At 42.5% G+C, this 24000-nt stretch overlaps 1 protein-coding gene and 1 long non-coding RNA gene across 3 annotated transcripts in view; both read left to right on the top strand.

The window, feature by feature from the left end:
* Window positions 1–24000, top strand: part of LOC138952013 (uncharacterized) — a 259836-nt gene that overhangs the window by 142063 nt on the left and 93773 nt on the right. The gene's annotated exons all lie outside the window — the stretch shown is intronic.
* On the top strand, window positions 9428–15905 carry LOC138951995 (NF-kappa-B inhibitor alpha-like). Of its 2 annotated transcripts, none has more exons than XM_070323570.1 (4): window positions 9428–10136; window positions 12144–12496; window positions 12823–13161; window positions 13366–15905. In XM_070323570.1, coding segments are annotated over exons 1-4 (1221 nt in total). In that variant the 5' UTR covers window positions 9428–9609; the 3' UTR covers window positions 13368–15905. The 2 variants fall into 2 exon arrangements, with proteins under 2 accessions (XP_070179671.1, XP_070179670.1); XM_070323569.1 differs by having other exon boundaries at window positions 9432–10136; window positions 12823–13151.

The raw sequence follows: 24000 nt of genomic DNA, 5'->3' as shown, positions 1-24000 counted from the left end.
CTGTCTGTCTGTCTGTCTTTCTCCATGTCTGTCTGTCTGTCTGTCTTTCTCCATGTCTGTCTGTCTGTCTGTCTTTCTCCATGTCTGTCTGTCTGTCTTTCTCCATGTCTGTCTGTCTTTCTCCATGTCTGTCTGTCTGTCTGTCTTTCTCCATGTCTGTCTGTCTATCTGTCTTTCTCCATGTCTGTCTGTCTATCTGTCTTTCTCCATGTCTGTCTGTCTATCTGTCTTTCTCCATGTCTGTCTGTCTGTCTGTCTTTCTCCATGTCTGTCTGTCTATCTGTCTTTCTCCATGTCTGTCTGTCTGTCTGTCTTTCTCCATGTCTGTCTGTCTGTCTGTCTTTCTCCATGTCTGTCTGTCTGTCTGTCTTTCTCCATGTCTGTCTGTCTGTCTGTCTTTCTCCATGTCTGTGTGTCTATCTGTCTGTCTGTCTGTCTGTCTGTCTTTCTCCATGTCTGTCTGTCTGTCTTTCTCCATGTCTGTCTGTCTGTCTGTCTTTCTCCATGTCTGTCTGTCTGTCTGTCTTTCTCCATGTCTGTTTGTCTATCTGTCTTTCTCCATGTCTGTCTGTCTATCTGTCTTTCTCCATGTCTGTTTGTCTATCTGTCTTTCTCCATGTCTGTCTGTCTGTCTGTCTTTCTCCATGTCTGTCTGTCTATCTGTCTTTCTCCATGTCTGTCTGTCTGTCTGTCTTTCTCCATGTCTGTCTGTCTGTCTGTCTTTCTCCATGTCTGTCTGTCTGTCTGTCTTTCTCCATGTCTGTCTGTCTGTCTGTCTTTCTCCATGTCTGTCTGTCTATCTGTCTTTCTCCATGTCTGTCTGTCTATCTGTCTTTCTCCATGTCTGTCTGTCTGTCTGTCTGTCTTTCTCCATGTCTGTCTGTCTATCTGTCTTTCTCCATGTCTGTCTGTCTGTCTGTCTTTCTCCATGTCTGTCTGTCTGTCTGTCTTTCTCCATGTCTGTCTGTCTGTCTGTCTTTCTCCATGTCTGTCTGTCTGTCTGTCTTTCTCCATGTCTGTCTGTCTATCTGTCTTTCTCCATGTCTGTCTGTCTATCTGTCTTTCTCCATGTCTGTCTGTCTGTCTTTCTCCATGTCTGTCTGTCTGTCTATCTGTCTTTCTCTATGTCTGTCTGTCTATCTGTCTTTCTCCATGTCTGTCTGTCTATCTGTCTTTCTCCATGTCTGTCTGTCTGTCTGTCTTTCTCCATGTCTGTTTGTCTATCTGTCTTTCTCCATGTCTGTCTGTCTGTCTGTCTTTCTCCATGTCTGTCTGTCTATCTGTCTTTCTCCATGTCTGTCTGTCTGTCTGTCTTTCTCCATGTCTGTCTGTCTATCTGTCTTTCTCCATGTCTGTCTGTCTGTCTGTCTTTCTCCATGTCTGTCTGTCTGTCTGTCTTTCTCCATGTCTGTCTGTCTATCTGTCTTTCTCCATGTCTGTCTGTCTATCTGTCTTTCTCCATGTCTGCCTGTCTGTCTGTCTTTCTCCATGTCTGTCTGTCTATCTGTCTTTCTCCATGTCTTTCTCCATGTCTGTCTGTCTGTCTGTCTTTCTCCATGTCTGTTTGTCTGTCTGTCTTTCTCCATGTCTGTCTGTCTGTCTGTGTTTCTCCATGTCTGTCTGTCTGTCTGTCTTTCTCCATGTCTGTCTGTCTGTCTGTCTTTCTCCATGTCTGTCTGTCTATCTGTCTTTCTCCATGTCTGTCTGTCTATCTGTCTTTCTCCATGTCTGTCTGTCTGTCTTTCTCCATGTCTGTCTGTCTGTCTTTCTCCATGTCTGTCTGTCTGTCTGTCTTTCTCCATGTCTGTCTGTCTTTCTCCATGTCTGTCTGTCTGTCTTTCTCCATGTCTGTCTGTCTGTCTGTCTTTCTCCATGTCTGTCTGTCTTTCTCCATGTCTGTCTGTCTGTCTGTCTTTCTCCATGTCTGTCTGTCTATCTGTCTTTCTCCATGTCTGTCTGTCTTTCTCCATGTCTGTCTGTCTGTCTGTCTTTCTCCATGTCTGTCTGTCTGTCTGTCTTTCTCCATGTCTGTCTGTCTGTCTGTCTTTCTCCATGTCTGTCTGTCTTTCTCCATGTCTGTCTGTCTGTCTTTCTCCATGTCTGTCTGTCTGTCTTTCTCCATGTCTGTCTGTCTTTCTCCATGTCTGTCTGTCTGTCTGTCTGTCTTTCTCCATGTCTGTCTGTCTGTCTGTCTGTCTTTCTCCATGTCTGTCTGTCTTTCTCCATGTCTGTCTGTCTTTCTCCATGTCTGTCTGTCTGTCTGTCTTTCTCCATGTCTGTCTGTCTGTCTGTCTTTCTCCATGTCTGTCTGTCTGTCTGTCTTTCTCCATGTCTGTCTGTCTTTCTCCATGTCTGTCTGTCTGTCTTTCTCCATGTCTGTCTGTCTTTCTCCATGTCTGTCTGTCTGTCTGTCTTTCTCCATGTCTGTCTGTCTGTCTGTCTGTCTTTCTCCATGTCTGTCTGTCTTTCTCCATGTCTGTCTGTCTGTCTTTCTCCATGTCTGTCTGTCTGTCTTTCTCCATGTCTGTCTGTCTGTCTTTCTCCATGTCTGTCTGTCTGTCTGTCTTTCTCCATGTCTGTCTGTCTGTCTGTCTTTCTCCATGTCTGTCTGTCTGTCTGTCTTTCTCCATGTCTGTCTGTCTGTCTGTCTTTCTCCATGTGGGTCTCTGTGTCTCTTTCCGTGTTAAATTAGCCTTTGGTCCTGCAAGACATGTTGCCAACCTTGCTGCTACTTTCAGTTCTGAAAACAATAGGTCTGCCCCGAACAACACATCATTATGGTAATAATTATGCACATTAGCCCTGCATGAACTATCCAAAACATATGCCGTATGTACTCTTGTCAGAGACTTTCTACTTTCAGTTCGAAAAACAACAGGTTTACCGGCCCCAAACACCACATCATTATTGTGATAATTATTCAGGTAAGTCCTGCATTACCTATCCCAAACATACGGATATATGGGTTCACTCTTGTCGGAGACTTTCTATTTTCAGTTCGGAAAGCAACAGGTTTGTCCCAAACATCACATCATGTTTGTGACAATTATTCAGGTATAAGCCCCGCAGTACCTATTCAAAAAATATGTATGTACTATGTGTCGTAGACTTTCTACTTTCAGTTCGGAAAGCAATAGGTTTGCCCAAAACATCACATCATTATTGTGATAATTATGCACTTAGGCCCTGCAGAACCTATCCGTCTAAACTGCATCAGCATGATCACGAGCTTTACATCAGCTTTCTTTTTTTGCAAACTTTCAGTTTACTTTTTTTTCTTTTTGTGAATCCAATTCAAAAGTCGTTTTTCCTTTAAAGTTTTGTTCGCAAAGATACAAGGAAATCGGCACTTTCGGTCTATGTTTTTTTCAATCACCATATAATATTGAATCCTACGTACCTTTCTTTTGGACCATCGGCAATAGGTATTTTGCGAAAATAATTACATTCTATAACATGTGGAGAGATATTAATTCTTTGTCATTGAAAAACTCGGTCGGTGTGAGAAATACAAACAGAAAATAAGAATTAACAGCTGCGTAGTTTTAAACAGACAACGAAGTTTTAGAAGATGTCAACGTGGGCTCGAGATCAGTGCCGCAATCGCTTGCCCATTAAGTTGATCCCAAATTCCAGTTTCACGTGCAAGAAAATACAGGTCACCATAGAAGTACACTGCTGGTCATAGAAAACGTAGCAATCAGAACGCATCGCACACAGCGTTCTTGCGTCAGCACGAAGACAAACACATTACTTTTCCAGGGCAATCACTCCAGTTCTTCAACGACGTGTATTAAACGCAGTTGACGGCCATTTGTCGGGACAAATTCGTCAAATTCTGTCTTATGAGGGGGCTCAAAAGCTCCGTACTAACTGAGGGGGCTCAGATTGTCGAGAAAGGGTCCACGGTGTGCGTAGCTTCCCGTCTGCCTCTGCATGTCCACGAAAACAGACTTACACACGAAAGTAATTGAACATTTTGGTGCCGCCATCGTACTTGGTCAACCTAGTAAGCCCGTTTCAGTCATCGCCTGACATCATCAGACTAGTTATTTTTGTACCATTATATCGAACAAAATGTTCAACAAACAGAAATCGAATGTTGTTGTCACTTTCGGTACCTGAAGATAAAAGTGTTTGAAGCAAAAGCAATATATAGAAAGTGCAATACTCTCAATGTGTGTGCCGTGTGTGTGTGTGTGTGTGTGTCCACGGGCAGTGTGTGAGTGTGTGAGTGTGTGTGTGTGTAGGGGGATGAAGAAATCTTAAAACTGTGTTGTTGTTGTTGTTGTTGTTGTTGTTGTGGTTTGTTGTGTGTTTTGTGGTGTATGGTGGGGTTTTTTTGGGTGGTTTTTTGGGGGGTGGCGGGGGGGGGGGGGGGGGATACTCGTCTGAAGATGAGTTTTGACATTTTAAATGTAAACGTTGAAAATATCTCAGTGGGATTCCTAAGCCTGGAGGAGAAAATATCTTAAAATAGCTATAACGAAAGAAAATGGAGATAGTACGTAAACACAAACATGTTTTTGCATGTGACGTACAACTAACATGACCCCAGTTTTAGGTTTGAACTGATTCAGTCCCAGCTGAGCCCATTCAAATTAAACGGGTATGACCATGAGTCACCCCTTTTCAGCTCGGTGTCAGTGCACCCGTGCCTGTGAAACCCCACTACTCCACCCTGATATCAGCCCATTGCCGATATCGCAAGCAACCCACGGCATTGTACCCGACAACGGGCGCGTCAGTTTGCAGTTGTGGTTAAAATCAGCACAGCCGCATGACATTATACTTTTGTGATTATCATAATTTTTTCATCAAAGTACAACTTTGTTGTTGAAAAGTGTTCTGTTTGTTATCTGTATGTTTCTTTTTTCTTTCTTTCTTTTTTTCTTTCTGCCCCCCCCCCCCCCCTCCTACTCCCCCCGCCCCCATGCACCTCCTCCATCCTTTTTCTTTCTTTCTTTCTTTCTTTCTTTCTTTCTTTCTTTCTTAATGTTTTCTCTTTTTTTTCTTTCTTTCTTTCTTTCTTAATTTTTTCTCTTTCTTTCTTTCTTTCTTTCTTTCTTTCTCAGTCTCGTTACTAAGTTAGTAAGTTATTGTTATTAATTTTATTTAGTTAGTTAGTTAGTTTGTTAATAGTTAGCTAGTTAGTTAGCTGAATTTTTAACTAAGGGCCTTCCTACCGTTTGAATCAGTGTCCGAGCACAGTGACTGCGTACATCTTACTTATACGCCTCACGTATCGCCACACAGTTGGATGGAATTGCAAAATACAAACAGGTTTCGACATTTTTCAAGTGCCTGTTGGGCAAAACCGCAAACGTGATAATGACATATCTCTCCCATGGCGTCTTGTGTGTCACCAATTTTGTTTTGTTTTTTGTCACTGCGGCTGTGTTGGCGTGCTGCAATAAAATCGTGCACTTCTTCAATCACAAGGGAGTACAATCTAGAGACAGATTCCAACTGATTGCGAAAGATGGTATACTATTTTTCAAGGTTCATGCAAACATGTGTGGAAATCAAGCCAAAAATAAATAGACGACAATTATAACCCGTTTATTCAGCGGGAAGTTTGACAGACGGGACGGGCTCTGAACTTGTACTGTGTTTGCAATTAGCTCATCAAACCCGCACACACTCCATGACTTATAATTATCTAATTTCCTCGTAACACAGAACTACTCCTTCCGCCAAGTTTCCACAGGAAAACAAAATGTGATTTAATGCTCTGTCTCTACCTGGGATTTTAACACAGGATGGACGCTTATAGGATTAGTTGGGTATGAAATATTCAAGAACAAGTTAATCCTTTTTTTTATTTCAGGGATTTATTTTTGCAGAAATGCTCCAAAATGACCATAACAGTTTCGGCAATATTAAAAAAAATGTCAGTCATTCCTTGCATGGCGTCCACTTTACCTTATATCTTACCGAGAAAAATGTTTTGGGCAAATGTGCCAAGCCGGATAACGGTTAAGTTTCCAGCTTTTTATATTGTTTGATTTTTGATAGTTATTAAGAAAAATTATCGTATTTATATACTATTTGTAGGGTTAGTGGTAAATTGGTGTGCCAAGTTTTTCTATTACATGAGAACCTATACGTATTTAATTTGTCTCATATTGTATATTCTAATAATTCTTATTAAATGTGTGTCTTATGCTGGATCGTTTACAGGCAAGGTTGTGTGCGTCAAAGAAAATGTTCCATTTAAATGTACCCATTATAATGAACTTCTTCTTCTTCTTCTTCTTCGTTCATGGGCTTAGACTCCCACGTTCACTCATGTTTTTCAGCACGAGTGGATTTTTACGTGTATGACCGTTTTTTACCCCGCCATTCAGGCAGCCATACGCCGATTTCGGGGGAGGCATGCTGGGTATTTTCGTGTTTCTATAACCCACCGAACTCTGACATGGATTACAGGATCTTTTCCGTGCGCACTTGGTCTTGTGCTTGCGTGTACACACGAAGGGGGTTAAGACACTAGCAGGTCTGTACATAAGTTGACCTGGGAGATCGGAAAAATCTCCACTCTTAACCCACCAGGCGGCAGCGACCGGGATTCGAACTCACGACCTCCCGATTAGGAGGCCGACGTCTTACCACCACGCCACTGCGCCCGTCTATTATAATGAACAATAAAGGGTTGTTAATGTTATTGTGGGTTTTGTTTAAAGACGTTTTTGCGTTTTGTCGACTGTTGACCGCGGTCATACAACCTCCCTGTATTTGGGGCAAAATGTGAGAATGTCAGGGGCGGATTAGGGGGGGGGGGGTGTTACAGGGGTTCCGGAACACCCCCCCCCCCCCCGCCCCCCCCCTGGCTGTCAAAAAAAGAAAGATTTAATGTTAACTTTAAATGAAATAATTAGTGGCTGCTGACACCAGTTGATCATGTTTAAAATCAAGGATACGCCACAAATTGTTTATTAAATAGCTAAAAATCTTAAGCTTCAGGGGGGGAGTCGCCCCCCAGACCCCCTGTACCCCACCTACCGACCCCTGGACCCCAGGTTGTAACCCCCCCCCCCCCTTAACTGCTCTGCCCCTGAATGTTGTCACTTTTAGCGAAAACATCTGATCGAATTAACTTTTTTACTTACCTCCACTGAGCATCTTTTAAAGTGCGTTTCCTGGCAAGAGGTGTTCAATGTGAGTCATGGGAACTATGTTTTTATATTTGATGCCAAATGCGAGAATTTTGTCACTCAAATCTTATCTAAGCCTGTGCGTAGCCCCGACATCATTTTTACAGTTTTCGCAGAGGGAAGGCTTTTGATTACATGCATTATTAAATACCGACGCGGACTGGGATGAAACAGACGTGAATCAGTTTAATCGCCCTCATTACTGCATTAGCTCTTGCGATCGAGGCAATTATACACGCGAGTTTCCGCGTCTATTAGAGAGAGGCTTTGAATGTGATACGCAACAGAGAATAGCTGTAATCAGTCCCCCTTCCCCGTCCCCCCTCACAAACTGAAACTGACCCAACAACACCCGCTTTCCCCACCACTCTTTACAAAAAGATGTTTTAATTTTGTTTTGTTTTTTGGGTAATGTTTTCGTTGTAGTCATCGCCTAAAAGGCTGTAAATGTCGGGGAAGTTTTGTGCAATCTACAGCCGGCTACACCTAACCGGTTAGGCCTATGTGCAGTGACAGTGAACCTAGAGTTCATTCACCCGAAGCGTTCAGGATGAATGTTCCATGGGAGTGCATCGCGGAATTAACAATAACACTGACGGAAGTAGCCCTAAAGTCAGTGCCGTAGGGGCCACTCACTATTGACGTGTTGTTGTGTTTGGTGAAAACAACGCCCTCGTTCCACTAGACCGGGATTATTTTTTCGTTACTGACTTTAGCTGGCCAGCCGCGCCCCCATTTTAATTCGGTCACTTTACTTTATCAGTGTTGTGGATTAGTGTGTTAATTGGGAGAAAAAAATCCCTGATGCACAGACTGACGCCGGAACCCATGTACACAATGCCTATACAGCGTACCGCCGCCTTCCCTCGAAAACTTTAGCGCGTGCGCGATCAAATTTCATTTTTAATACTAAGTAATTAAGCTTACAATTGACCGATTTTTGTTTAACTCAGTGCAGGTGTAACACGAGAAAATTACTCCCACGAGATTTTTACTCCGGAGTAAACATTTCGTACGAAAAAGTTACTCCCTTTACGAAAAAAGCACTCCCCCATTGCACGAGAAAATTACTCCCCAAGACAGGTGAGTTCCGAGTAAAAATTTCGTACAAAAATGTTACTCCCCTGACGAATAAATAACGAATAAATTACTTCACCCCAACACGAGCAATTTAACTTCCCATGCCAGGTGTACGAAATTTTTACTCCCTTGTCCCCTGTTAGTCTTGGTGGTGGAAGGGGTGGAGGGAGGGTAGCACGACATTCGTGTGCGCGAGATCACTTATTGGCATTATCCCTTCGCCCGCATCCCATTTTTGCGTACGAGATTTTTACTGGAAGTAAAAAAAATGGGGAGTAAAAATTTCGTGGAGGGAGTAATTTTTTCGTGCTTTGGGGAGTTCTTTTCTCGTACGAAAAGTGTACTCGGAGTAAGAATTTCGTACGAAATATTTACTCCGGAGTAAATTTTTCGTGGAGTAAAAATTTCGTGTTACACCGGTCAACTTGTGCCAAAAACCCAGGCGAGCGGCAATTCTGATACGCATGTAGTTTTCGACGCAGTGGAGTTTAGGGTTTGGTTGGAAGTGGATCACGGTATGAAAACAACTGATAAATACCCTAAACGTTAGTTTATTGTTGCTCCAAAACATTTCTTGTTCCATATCAAGCGGCGGTCGGACCAGTAAAAATGTGAATGATCATAACTGAAATCCATATAGGCCTAAACTTTGACAAAAACTGAGACTCAACACAACTTGATGTGTTTATTCGGAAGGGATATCCATTAGTTTCAAGTACACAAGTCAGGTTCATCGAAATAACAGAAAACTTCCTAACCGAAGGCTTAAAATGATCAAACCCGCCACTACCCACTACTTCCACTAACTATCATTCAGTCACGCTAACAAGTAAGCAGCAGCCCCCGCTTTCATCCGTCTTTCACTGACTTGCCGCGTAGGCCTATTGAGGCCTATTGAGAAAAAGCCGTTGACCGATTTTCCTCGCATGACTGCGGCGACGAACATGTCAAGCCGGAAATTTTAAAGCCGACTGCGTTGGTTTTTTCCAGGCGTTGATAACAGAAGTATTTTCGTTTGTAATCTACGCAGGTCGTCAAACTTGTGCTCGCACGCAGCAGTAATAACCAACCTTTCGTGGCTGACACGGGGCAAACCAAGGGGATTCCCCTACCACCCAGTTTCGTATTGGCTGACGTGGTCACGTGCCCTTTGTAATATCGCTGCTTGGGTTTTCCTGCAGTGGCGACCTGTATAAGGACAGCGTGTCTGTTGCTCGATTCATTCCAAAGTTGAACGTCGAACGGATAACTTGCTTGTGAAGTTATTTAATCTGTGTATTACTAAACACTAATAGTCGCTCATATACTAAACCGAGTGTTCAGTTTGACGAGACTTACTATTTCGGATACACATCGACCTCAAGTTTTCAATATGGCGGACTTGCCTCGAAGCGACCTGGAAACAGACACTGCGTCTCTGAAACTGCGAAAAGACCGACGCGTGCCTCAACTTCCCTACAGTTCAGACGAAAAGCAGTTCTCTACGATGGAAGATCGTGTGGATTCTGGAGTTGGATACAGTCTGGAATCACAAGAGTTCAGTGCACTTTCGTTCGAGGGAGTGAGGGACTACTTGGGGAGCGAGACTGGCAAAGTGTGCCACAGGCAAATGATCGACACCTACAACTCCCCTTCCACTACCAGTGACAATTTAACCTCCAGTTTACAAAACCAGCTCAGAAACTTGTCCATCGGAGACACCGACCAAACAAAAGACTGCGTGAAATCTAACAGATGTGACTCTGGTATCTGTGACTCTGGCAATTTTTCCGTGGAGGAGCCTTTCCTTGTACAGTCTGCGTTCGCCGAGTGTCATTTGTTGTCATCAGTGCAATACGACAGTACTTTCAGTACACAGGAATTGGAAGAATTATTTTCACAAGACGAGGATGGTGATACGTAAGTACTCTTTTCCAAAATTATCGATAAATCGTGTTTTGTGCATGCATGATTAGAGTTCGTTAGTGCATGATGAAAGTTCATTTGAGAAACGTGCATTTTCAAATGCACGGATAAATTCAGCGGATAGGTTCCTTGCAAATTAAGAATATTGTTCGGGCTTTGCAACAAATCGTGCAGAAGGTCGCAATCTGCGTATAGAGGTTATACAAGGGTCTGGCGGAATTTACGTGTGTGCAAATCGAGCCAAGTTGGAAAGTACGCTGACGTCACAGAAGGGGATTCCCCTTTTCAGCCCAGAGCACTGAGCCAGCGCGTGATCATGCATTGCTGCCGCGCGAGGTGGCTTCACAAGATCCGCCCCTTTTGATAGCTGACGTCAGAAAAGCGCGATTTTGCTATCATGAAATGTAAACTTGAGCTATTCCTGGATACTTCTAAAACTTTCCAGGTTTATCCGCTCCTTTCTGGATTGGCTCCTTTCTGGATTGTTTGTTGAGTTGATTTTATGTAACCGATATTTTCTAGACTTTTCCATCCTCCTTTTATTGAAACTGATAATGTGGCTATTTTGGCCATGGAGGGTTTTCCTGTTTCTGCACAATGGTGGTGAAAGAACTTTAGTTCAAAGAAAGGAATCAGCAGCAGTAAGCAAATGACTGATCTGTGTGCTGATTCTGACTAATGATGACTAAAGAAAAAGAAACACTCATGTCATGGGTTCTTCCATTAATAGTTATGAAACGGTGAATGACAAGCCACAATAGTGTTTCTATATTTAGAATTATGATTGCTGGTTTGTAATGTTTTGGGGTTGGATTATATTTATAACCAAGAAAATCCACGAAAAGCTTGTTGAATCCTAATCTTTCCTCCCTCTCCCTCCTTTTTAAATTATTTCTATTTATTCTTCTCGCCCTATCCTTTGATAACAATTTCCCACCAAAGCAGAAAAAAGAGACAAAGAAGAAAGTAAAGCATTTTTATCAAAAGACACGTACAAAATTTGGGTGAAAAATTAGTACAGAATATGCAGATTATTCAATTTCGTATGCACGCAGTTGAAGAGCACCTCAGCAGATTTAGTAATAGTATAAATATTGTTTAAGATTTAGAAGTTTGAAGATACATTTTCAGTAAAACAAAGACAAAGCCCATACCTGTGTCATGTCACTAACATGTGTATGACTCTATGATCCATAAGCAAAAACAATTTTATTCAATCCTGAATGTGTAATTTCATAATTCATCATAATAAGAAACAGTCGAAATAAGACAAAGACAAACAGCATTATTCAAAACCTGAATGTAATTCATGATGTATCTCGGTCATAATTCATTAGTAACAAGTCACGATAAGACAGGCAAACAGCAGTATTCTAACCTGAATGTAATTTATGATGTATCTCATAGTCATAATTCATAAGAAACAAGAGTCAAGATAAGACGGGCAAACAGCTGTATTCTAACCTGAATGTAATTCATGATGTATCTCATGGTAATAATTCATAAGAAACAAGAGTCAAGATAAGACGGGCAAACAGCTGTATTCTAACCTGAATGTAATTCATGATGTATCTCATGGTCATAATTCATAAGAAACAAGAGTCAAGATAAGACGGGCAAACAGCAGTATTCTAACCTGAATGTAATTCATGATGTATCTCATGGTCATAATTCATAAGAAACAAGAGTCAAGATAAGACGGGCAAACAGCTGTATTCTAACCTGAATGTAATTCATGATGTATCTCATGGTCATAATTCATAAGAAACAAGAGTCAAGATAAGACGGGCAAACAGCAGTATTCTAACCTGAATGTAATTCATGATGTATCTCATGGTCATAATTCATAAGAAACAAGAGTCAAGATAAGACGGGCAAACAGCTGTATTCTAACCTGAATGTAATTCATGATGTATCTCATGGTCATAATTCATAAGAGTCAAGATAAGACGGGCAAACAGCTGTATTCTAACCTGCGTTCACTCTCTTTCTCTTCCACAGGCATCTTCACATGAGTATCATCCACCTCCTTCCCGACGTTTCGCTCAAGATCATCTCGCTCGCCCCCAGCTACGACTTCATCAACATTCCAAACAACCTTCACCAGACCCCCCTCCACCTCGCTGTCGCCACGCGGCAACTCTTGATCGTCCGGCGACTCATGGCGGCCGGAGCTTCTCTAGACGCCCCTGACCACTGCGGCAACACCCCACTGCACATCGCTTGCCGCGAGGGCTTGCCGGACATGGTCAGGTTTCTTCTGCAACCTGTCCTTCACCAGGAAACGCTGGCCAACACTTACCAGATCCCCTACCAGAGAGTGCCTCAGGATCTGTCCATCAGGAACTATGATGGTGAGTGTTGGATACAATTTTGTTAATTTTGTTCTGTTTTTTTTGTTGCTTGATCTTCTGATTAGTTTTTGTATTTTGTAAAATGTTTCTGTACTGTTTCATTAATTAAGATGTAAAGTAAAATGAAGTGGTAAAAAAGTTGTTATGTAAAGAAATCGGAATTCATCATAAGTCAAAGAGAAGGAAACAAGTTATCACTATCAGAAAAAATTCAAATTTTCCTTGGAATGTTTACTGGAACAAAGACCTAAGAGTAAGAGAAAATTGTGCTACCCTTTGAAGTAACTACACAGATCAGTCAACATGTTTTTGCTCCGTTGTTTCAGGCTACACCTGCGCACATGTCGCACTGCAGAACGGCCACCTAGACATCCTTCAGCTTCTCCTGGTCAAGGGCGCCAATGTCAACGAACCCGATGGCAAGAGTGGTCGCACTCTGCTCCACATGGCTGCAGACATGGGCTACCAAGAGGCCCTATGCCTTCTCATTACACAGAGGGATTTGAACCTCAACGCTCGCACCTATGGCGGTCTCACAGCAATATCCCTTGCTCACGGTCGTCGCCTCAACGACATTGTGGAGTGGTTGTACGGCAACGGTGCCGACTGCTCACAGCTGACGGAAGACTCTGGCGAATCCACGGATGAGGAAATGGTGAGTGGATGTGAGCGATTTTTTGTTGTTGTTGAGAGAGAGGAGGGAGAGAGAGTGAGTGTGTGTTAAGTGCTTGGGAAATTGACTTGAGAGAAGTGTGTGTATGTACGTCTGTGTGTGTGAGAGAGAGAGAGAGATAGATTGACAGAGACAGAGAGTTTGAAAACAGGAATATGAACCATGTTTCTTATGTTGTTCTACTTCTGTTTTCCAGAATGACTTTGTCTACGATGACATCTGCATCAACGGACAGCCTGTCCTGCTCAACTGAAGCGCATCGAAACTGCTCCCACAGAAACGACACTGTGGGCAGAAGGCGATCAGCTCAACTCAGGCGTGACCAATACGACGCCCATGACCTCCGATGAAAACATATCAAGCAACCCCCATCGCTCCAGAATCACTTCCCGTTCATCAGCGGTGCTACAGGGAACACAGAGCCCGAGAGTGTGGTGAATGGTTCAGTCACGCATCGCTAGCAGGCTAGAGAGCTGACTGACTGTGCTGAGCGCGTGAAGCTGCAGAAGACTGTACCAACTTTGTTTTTCGATGCTGAAGACATTGAATCCGTCCCAAAGTGACCTTCCTCATCCCGTACTTAAAACGCAATCAGTGGTTTTGTTTCGGCACTGATAGCTGCAGGCACACTTTTCTTTTAAGTTACTGATTAACAAAGATCTTGGTTTAAACAGTATTTTATTCAAATACATAAATACAAAGCCATGGAGATCTAGTGTAGATTGTTAGGCTGTTCAGAAGTAGTTCCATTTCTCATATGTACTTTTTTGTTTAAATGTACTTCCCCTCCCCCTTTTCTTTCTGTTGTTCCACCTTGGTCCATGTTTAGTCTGGGGAATGGTATGTGCTGATGTCAACGGGTTGTGCTTCACCAGTGAAGAAATCTTTTTTTGTGCTTGAGAGGGCCTGTAATTCAGATTTTGCAAGTGAAGTGCTCTGTGTCAAAGCATACCTACTCCTTTTGTCCCCACCAGTGACGATGCGTTCTGTAAGTTTTTGCTATTCCTTTTGAAAAGCTGGAATAATTATAAGCATACAGGTGCATACATTTCTGAAATTCATGTGGGGAAATCACTAGATAATCTAACAAGATAAAGTTCAAGAGGTCATATGAGTTCATTAAGTAATCATTCTAACTAAATCATTTCTGCTATTGTCCAAACTGTGTCTCAATTCTTCTGTATTTTCTGATCATTTTTTCACCTTGATTTAAACACTTTGTCTTACTGACACAAACGACAGAAGCAGGTTTTGCTCAGAGATATTATTGTAGTGTCAACAACAGCCAAATGAAATGTGACGGAAAACTTCTGTATTTTGAGTTTTTCAATATTTGATAATTAATCAATTTTTCTTTTTGAATTGTACAAATGAATGTTATTGCAGCGCACAAAATGTTGTCCGGGATGTTCTCAAAATGCTCAGGGTTTAGGGAGTATACCATCTGTGATAGCTTCTTACCTTTTAGGCCTCCGACATTATACTCACTGTCTTTGTTTTGTATTTACTTTAGAATGTTTGTAGTGTTAGTAAATGTACAAAAAGATCTTCATTTACACATTTCTACAAAACTGGCATTACCACATATATAATATAACTTACTATGGCAAGTACTATGATAGGATCTCACATATTTTCTAGTTTTACATCTATGTGTACTGTTTTGTTGAAAAAAGAAATAAAAAGCAATGCCGTCGAAAGGCCGCCTGCTGTTTTCAAATTTCGATAACTCAGTCACATTTAAAACAATATTTTTCTTTAGAAGAGAGAAGAAAGAAAAGTTAGGGCTGAATAGGAGCGGATTCTGAAAAACTTGGGGGGGGGGGGGGGGGGGGGTGAGGTGCAGGAGTAAGAGCACAAACCAGGAAGTGTCTTCTTTTGTTCGGAAGGGCGTTGTATTGGACCACTTTCCTGGCACTCTGTGTTGAAATTGTTACAAGCATGCCTGTCACTCTTTGTGTATTTGTCAATACGGTAACAAAAGGGAGGTAAAAGAAGAACAGGGGGGGGACAATATTGTATTGGTTGTACCAGCATGTTGCCTGCAATTACATTCAGTTTGTACAATTCAGTCTACAGATTTATTCTCTTTTTTCCCATAAGACCTAAGAAGTTGTTCTCTTCCTTGAGTTATACAGCAATTCTTTAATTTTTTTAATTAGTGCCTTGTTTTTCGTTAATCAAAAAAATCATGATTCAGGCTCGCACCAATGAACAAGTGAGCATCCTACGGGAATCTTACCAGTGGACCAATTTTCAAGTGCGCACATTCTAGACGCACTTGTAGTACATTCTGGTGGCGATTGGATTGAGATTGCCAACACAGAATTGTACTCCCCTGTAAATAATAAATCAAAGTTACATCTGATTTGTCTGGCCTAATCTTGATCAGATGATTATTTGAGTTTGCCAGTGACTGTGTAATTAATTCTTAGAGCACGCTGTAATTTGTAAATAATTTTGCTTCAGTAGTAGCTGCTGACAGACGTGGATTCTGTCAGTTGGCTAAAAGAGTAGGCAGCAGTTATGACTGAGAGAGATGAGTATGATATAAATGTATATTTATCAATTTTCTTGATACATTTTTGTTTGTTTCTTTTTGAAATCAAAGTTCTGGAAGAGAACAAATGTGTGTATGTGTTAATTTATTTATTGAATTTCTCTTCTGTGGAAATGTTGTGAAAAAGGGTTGAAACATCAACAATGAAGTTATGAATAAAAATGAAAATAAAATTATGGCTGTGTTAATGTTTCTGTATTTTTGTGTTGTTTTTGTATTCTGTGTGTTTATGACTTCTTTCTTTTTGTCTTTCTTTCTTTCTTTTAAAGAAAATTCTTGCGACCTCTGTTTCCGTTGAGTTGTCTCTGTCTTTCTCATTTTCCTTTAGAAACGAGAGCAGAAACAACTTGAATTATCTTCTACTGACAGAAGAACAGTCACATAATTTTACTTCAGAGACAAGTTCGAAAAAAGAGATCTTTCCTGTCTCTTTCTCTGCAAACTATGATTCATAATTCTTACACTACTCCTTAACATATACATGTATGCAATAAATAAATACAGAAATAAATTAAAAAAAAGTGAGTAAATAAATAGAAAATAAAAAAAGGAAAACCTAGGAAGTAGGGGTATGGAATGTTTCATAAATAAACTAGGAGCAGACAAACCCAGAAAAGAAAGTAAAAGTCTAGTCCCATCCCCTGTGAAGCCATCATCTCTGTCTACGCACACACTTAAAAAAAATTTAAAAAATAACATCACCAGATGGTTGATTTGACTAGTCAAGCCAGTGTAACGACTATTTACGGCGCTGCGCTAGAGTAAACATACCATACCACGCACAGACACAGACATAGTGACATACTGTACACGCTCAGCTAACAATTTACGTACAACATCAAGTGCACGGCGGCTGTAGGATAGGAGTTCCGATAGCCTTTGTTCTAAAAGGAAAATCCAAAGCTATAGAGTCGAGGCGTGGCGGTTTTCATTCCTAGCCATGCATAGTACAGTCGATCCTTGCAGGAAAGAAGGATGGGGTCATAGGAATGTCATTATGGGGTCATAAGAATGTCATTTTTTATATTCACAGTGCCGAGTGCGTGTTGTAAACGACGACGATACAGCCAGTATTCCGCCTTCTTCTTCAAGGTTTTTCAGTATGTCTCTGCTGATACCAGACGTATCGCGGATATTGATGCAACCATAGACCTATATTATAGGTCCCTGATGCAACCCTTCTCCGTCAAAAAAAGAAAAAAAGAAAAAAAAAAGAGAGAGCGACAGAGATACAGACAGACAGACAGAGAGACAGAGATAGAGAGAGCTAGAGATTGGCGGATGGTGTATTCATTAAGGCCATAGAGAGAGAGAATGAGAGACATAGACAGACAGACAGACAGACACGTGCGGGTTGGGCGAGCCGGCCTACAGTGAGGAGGAAACTGCTGTGCTAGAGAAAGCAGCAAAAGGTCGGAAATAGGAAATAACAGTGAAGGAGAGAGTGGAGAGGCTCCGGGCAGGAGAGTCATATTGTGAAGGGCGGGAGGGAGGGGCGGCGAAGCAAACGTGAAACCGCTGCATTTGCTGCTATTCAAGTGTATGATTGTGCAGTGTGACGAGTCTCTTCTGGTCTTGGATTTAGTGACATATAATTAGTGACAAGCACCAGTTACAGGAAAAGGCCTGGAATTAAGTTAAAAGAACAGGAAATACTAGACAAACTGAATAGTTGAAACCATCACTGATGATAGTGTCAATCAGTTGACCTTTTAAACGCCGGCCGCTGAGGACTCAGTTTCGGGGGGGGGGGGGGGGTAGTAGTAGGGGGGGGAGGTGCGGGGGGGGGGGGGGGCGGGGGAGTGAAACTACATTTGTGGGATGTACACCGCGTTTAAAAACCTGTGTCAGGAAAAAGAAAGTCGCTGGAAAGGACAGGAAACTCAGGAGAAAGAGACAGATAGAGACCGAGAGAAAGACACTTATAGAGCAAAACCGAGAACCGAAACTTATTTTCTCGATAAACCTGATACCCTCGTACCGAAACCAAGAAACGGTCGATTATTGGACTGATATATTCCTCGTACTTTCAATCATGACAGGGTCTACTGTTTTGAAATGTTCAACCGTTTTCCTGGTGAAAAAGGAAACATTGACAAAAGTATTTTAAGGACCAGCTTCACGGACAAAACCCGTCCTTGCACTCACTCCGGATTGGTTTCGGTTATTCCGGCTTATGAGTATCATATCCAAAAGGAATTTTTCCTAATACAGTATTTACAGTTACAAATAGAAGAGCGTTGGTAAAAGCTGGAAAAATAGGTCACTGACTTTGAGCGGGATAGGATATGAGTAAACGGCTTCGGCGTGACAAAATCCCAGAAAAAAACAAAACGTAACAAAACAACACGTGAGCAGTAATAAGGTAATAATTTTTAAAATTCATTGTTATTTGGTTGTTGTTGTTTGTTCGGTTATTATTTTTGTTGTGTGTGTGTGTGTGTGTGTGTGTGTGTGTGTGTGTGTGTGTGTGTGTGTGTGTGTGTTGGGGGGGGGGGGGGGTCAGGGGAACTTGGGGGACTGAGGGGTGGCATCGGGGGCTGACGGTGAGGATGAAACACTGGGTGGCATATATGCGTTCCCTCCTGCCTCCTCTCCCTCCGCTCCCCTTCTCCACGGGGCAGCCACAGTCCTGAAATACACATCAACTTGACCACAACTTCAATATCTGGTCAGTGTTTTCGGTTAGATGTTAAAATAAATATTGTTCGGGTTAGTTGAAATTACATTTTAGATGAAAATTATAACATGAAACTGCTGTCTCTCCGTCTGTCTGTCTGTTTGTCTTCATGTGTGTAGGCTACTAGGTGTGTGTGTGTGTGTGTGTGTGTTTGTGTGCGGCGTACACTCATGCGTGTGTGTGTGTGTGTGTGTGCTTGGATGCGCGCGCGCGCGCGCGTGTGTGTGTGTGTGCCGTGTGTGCGTGCGTGTTTGCGTGCGTGCGTGCGCGCGTGTGTGCGTGTGCTTTAACATTTTCTCAGGGCCTGCCTTCCTGTCGTAGACAGCCCGTTTCTTTTCGAGTTTATGCATCTGTTGTGCAGTCTCAGTGTCAGTCTGTCTGTGTGATACGGCATGCCCGTGTCGATAAGTCACACCGTTGGTCATGCAAACTGCGTAAGTGATGTCACACCGTTGGTCATGCAAACTGCGTAAGTGATGTCACACCGTTGGTCATGCAAACTGCGTAAAGTGATGTCACACCGTTGGTCATGCAAACTGCGTAAAGTGATGTCACACCGTTGGTCATGCAAACTACGTAAAGTGATGTCACACCGTTGGTCATGCAAACTGCGTACATTGATGAGTCACACTGTTGGTCATGCAAACTGTGTAACGTGATAAGTCACACCGTTGGTCATGCAAACTGCGTACATTGATGAGTCACACTGTTGGTCATGCAAACTGCGTCAAGTGATAAGTCACACCGTTGGTCATGCAAACTGCGTAAATTGATTCATGTGCGTAGTATCTTTCAGAAGATTTGTCTCCGCAGTAAAACGGCAAATTCAATTCAATTCAATTCAATTTGATTCAATGCAAATTCATTATGTGAATGTAAGACAAACATCATTTTTGTGGGGCTCGTATACACACACACACACACAGATGCGTCCTTTGTAGTCTATTACTTAATATCAGAATTGCACACATGCGCATTCGCGTGACTCTGTTTGCAGAGGGTCAAACTAACACAGTTTTAGCAGCCACAATGAAAGCGAGCATAAAGTTTTAATCTGTGAACGGATTTCTGCAAACCCGGAAGAGTGCAAGCGTAAAAACACAGAAGCTTAAAACCATAATTTCTAGTTTTCTTCTTCCTCTTTTAAAATGTTTCTGTTGTGCCTCTAGTATCTAATTTAATTGCGGCGTCCCAAAATATGACGGAAAAGTTTTGTCATTGCCACAGGCACTTGACGTCTTTGTAATTTGTGATTCCGTCAAAGACAATAGAGCAGAGTATTCAATGTTTGAAATGCTAAAGTATTTTAAAAATCCTAAAACAGATAAAACAAAAACAAAAACCACAAGAAAGGTAGGTTGTTGGAACGTTTGGTATTGACAAAACAATACATTGTGTCGAAATATCCGTTAATGTATTGTTTTGTCAATAACAAACGTTCCAACAACCTACCTTTCTTGTTTTTTGATTCTGAATGTTGGAACGTTGGCAGTCTCTTTGTTCTTGGATTTCCTAAAAGAGATAGACTGCCAACGTTCCGGCCAAAATTCAGACTAAAAAGAACAAGAATGGTAGGTAATTGGAACGTAGGCAATCAATGGTAGGTAATTGGAACGTAGGCAATCAATGGTAGGTCATTGGAACGTGGGCAATCAATGGTAGGTAATTGGAACGTAGGCAATCAATGGTAGGTAATTGGAACGTGGGCAATCAATGGTAGGTAATTGGAACGTAGGCAATCAATGGTAGGTCATTGGAACGTAGGCAATCAATGGTAGGTCATTGGAACGTGGGCAATCAATGGTAGGTCATTGGAACGTGGGCAATCAATGGTAGGTAATTGGAACGTGGGCAATCAATGGTAGGTCATTGGAACGTGGGCAATCAATGGTAGGTAATTGGAACGTAGGCAATCAATGGTAGGTCATTGGAACGTAGGCAATCAATGGTAGGTCATTGGAACGTAGGCAATCAATGGTAGGTCATTGGAACGTGGGCAATCAATGGTAGGTCATTGGAACGTGGGCAATCAATGGTAGGTAATTGGAACGTGGGCAATCAATGGTAGGTAATTGGAACGTAGGCAATCAATGGTAGGTCATTGGAACGTAGGCAATCAATGGTAGGTCATTGGAACGTCACGTAGGCAATCAATGGTAGGTAATTGGAACGTAGGCAATCAATGGTAGGTCATTGGAACGTGGGCAATCAATGGTAGGTCATTGGAACGTCACGTAGGCAATCAATGGTAGGTCACTGGAACGTAGGCAATCAATGGTAGGTCATTGGAACGTAGGCAATCAATGGTAGGTCATTGGAACGTAGGCAATCAATGGTAGGTCATTGGAACGTCACGTAGGCAATCAATGGTAGGTCATTGGAACGTAGGCAATCAATGGTAGGTCATTGGAACGTAGGCAATCAATGGTAGGTCTTTGGAACGTCACGTAGGCAATCAATGGTAGGTCATTGGAACGTAGGCAATCAATGGTAGGTCATTGGAACGTAGGCAATCAATGGTAGGTCGTTAGAACGTAGGCAATCAATGGTAGGTCATTGGAACGTAGGCAATCAATGGTAGGTCATTGTAACGTAGGCAATCAATGGTACGTCATTGTAACGTAGGCAATCAATGGTAGGTAATTGGAACGTAGGCAATCAATGGTAGGTAATTGGAACGTAGGTAATCAATGGTAGGTAATTGGAACATGGGCAATCAATGGTAGGTAATTGGAACGTAGACAATCAATGGTAGGTAATTGGAACGTAGGCAATCAATGGTAGGTCATTGGAACGTAGGCAATCAATGGTAGGTCATTGGAACGTAGGCAATCAATGGTAGGTCATTGGAACGTAGGCAATCAATGGTAGGTCATTGGAACGTAGGCAATCAATGGTAGGTCGTTAGAACGTAGGCAATCAATGGTAGGTCATTGGAACGTAGGCAATCAATGGTAGGTCATTGTAACGTAGGCAATCAATGGTACGTCATTGTAACGTAGGCAATCAATGGTAGGTAATTGGAACGTAGGCAATCAATGGTAGGTAATTGGAACGTAGGTAATCAATGGTAGGTAATTGGAACGTGGGCAATCAATGGTAGGTAATTGGAACGTGGGCAATCAATGGTAGGTAATTGGAACGTAGGCAATCAATGGTAGGTCATTGGAACGTAGGCAATCAATGGTAGGTCATTGGAACGTAGGCAATCAATGGTAGGTCATTGGAACGTAGGCAATCAATGGTAGGTCATTAGAACGTAGGCAATCAATGGTAGGTAATTGGAACGTAGGCAATCAATGGTAGGTCATTGGAACGTGGGCAATCAATGGTAGGTAATTGGAACGTGGGCAATCAATGGTAGGTAATTGGAACGTAGGCAATCAATGGTAGGTCATTGGAACGTGGGCAATCAATGTTAGGTAATTGGAACGTAGACAATCAATGGTAGGTCATTGGAACGTGGGCAATCAATGGTAGGTAATTGGAACGTGGGCAATCAATGGTAGGTAATTGGAACGTAGACAATCAATGGTAGGTAATTGGAACGTAGGCAATCAATGGTAGGTAATTGGAACGTAGGCAATCAATGGTAGGTAATTGGAACGTAGGCAATCAATGGTAGGTAATTGGAACGTAGGCAATCAAAGGTAGGTAATTGAAGGTTTTTTAACTTTTTACATACAACTGAAACTGTCTGGTGACTGTGCGCGTAATTAATCACCTAACTGCAGGCAGGCAGCGTGTGTCTCTTTGTTGGAGAGGGTGGGCCAGAGTGGAGGGGAACAGGGTGGGGGATGGGCGGGTCAGATTTAGTTGCTATGAGGAATGAATACATTCCATACGTTGCGCGGAGACTTTTCAAACAGACGGCCTCAGTTCTGCATTTGGTCAGACAGTGATCCGAGAAAATACACAACCTAGCTTGTGGAGTAGTTGTTACGGCATGGTTAAGGGTATTATTTGAAACGGATGATCCCTTTTCCGTCTGTGTGTCTGTCTGTTCGTCTCTTCTCTCTCTGTCTTTGGCTATCTATATCTATAAATAAGGAAAAAATAACCAAACAAGCCTTCTCGTTTTCACCAATAGTTTCGGCCTCATGGTCTTCGTCAAGGTGTTCTATACACCCCTCTCTCTATATATATCTTTCTCTGAGTGACTATATATCTTTCTGTGTAGGGCCGGACTACCGGGGGGGTTATGGGGGTTGCGCAACCCCCCGGCCCCCCCCCCCCCCCTAGCCTAAACATGTACCTTACTTATTTAATTTTTTTTTATTATTGCTTATTTTATGCCGTTTCATGCAAGGAGCGACCATTTTCCTATCTCAGAATATGACCTACTCGTCAGCTTCAGGGGGCTTCGCCCCCTGACCCCCACAACGAGGGGGGTGGGGGTGGGTTCTAGGGTTTCCGGACCCCCCCCCTCCCCAGCCAAAAAATAAAAATATTGAATGAGGTATGCATTTCTTTATTTTACATTGAGTTTCAATTTTTGGGGTATTAATCAGTGACAAAATCTGCTGCCTGAAACTGGTAATGATCATCCTCAGAATGCACCAGATTGCACCATTTTGCATCCTTTTTTTCAAAATTTTCCGGGGGGGGCATGCCCCCGGACCCCCCTAGCAAGCTAGGCGCTTCGCGCCGTCGGCTCGGCGCTTCGCGCCTTCACACCCATATCTTCACAATATACTTTTCAAAAAAACCCAGTCATAAAATGAACTGATCCGCCCCTGCCGCCAGGGGGGACATCCCCCTGGGCTACCACTGGCAACCCCCCCCCCCCCCTCCTCTTCGCCTAGTCCGGCCCTGCTGTGTAGGATCTAGGATAGTATACGCGGTTTGACAAGTATATCAATGACTCATTCTCAAGTGTTACAACTTCGAATGTAAGCTTATACCTAGTTCCCCTGCATTCAAACCCATGGCATCATTATTACAATCCTGTGCAGTTTCTGCTTTAATTAAACAGCAAGAAACGAAAAACGAAATAAACAAAATGACACGCACTGTACAGCGCTTGTTCCACAAGCGTCCTCGACCTAGTCGGTTCAAGTTCAAGCAGTCCATTTTTGGTCACAGGATCTTACGGGTATCTGGCGGGTGTTCCAATACGCGACACGCAGAAACGGGTAGACCGCGTCGTCGTTCTACCTTTTGCACCCGGGGTACGCTTTCGCAGTAGAATATCGGCGTCGCTCACTAGTTGTGTCTGCTCACCGGGGGTGGCGTGGTGACGTCACTGTGGGGGAAATCGGTGACAAAACAAACGATGATTCAATCTCCGTCAGGGTTGTTTTTGCGTCATTCCTTCGTGTTGTTGCGTGATGACGTAGGTTTTATTAACTTGAGTCCAAAAATAGATGGGTTTTTCCATACATTTGGATTTAATGAGTCAGCTTTGTTTTTGATCAATTCTATTACGTTATGAATCTTAGCGGCTTTTTTTTTAAAGCGTATTTTAATGAGTCACTGATCTGGTTGGTTTTTAATGAAACTTATCACTTAATGTTTCTTTTAAGCCTGACCTTAACTGGGCGAAGTTGACTACGCGAAGCTGGCCGCACAAAGCTTTAGCACTGAGTTTT

This window comes from Littorina saxatilis, linkage group LG17 (genome assembly GCF_037325665.1).
Source record: "Littorina saxatilis isolate snail1 linkage group LG17, US_GU_Lsax_2.0, whole genome shotgun sequence".
NCBI lineage: Eukaryota > Metazoa > Mollusca > Gastropoda > Littorinimorpha > Littorinidae > Littorina > Littorina saxatilis.
The sequence above is the reverse complement of the archived record's forward strand: the minus strand, read 5'-3'. Positions and strand labels throughout refer to the sequence as shown.

Bases quoted from the DNA above. Each gene is read 5' to 3' on its own strand.
- LOC138951995 (XM_070323569.1), top strand. From the start codon at position 9,610: ATGGCGGACTTGCCTCGAAGCGACCTGGAAACAGACACTGCGTCTCTG. The intron at 10,137-12,143 runs GTAAGTACTCTT...TCTCTTCCACAG, and splicing joins CAAGACGAGGATGGTGATAC to GCATCTTCACATGAGTATCA. The intron at 12,497-12,822 runs GTGAGTGTTGGA...CCGTTGTTTCAG, and splicing joins GTCCATCAGGAACTATGATG to GCTACACCTGCGCACATGTC.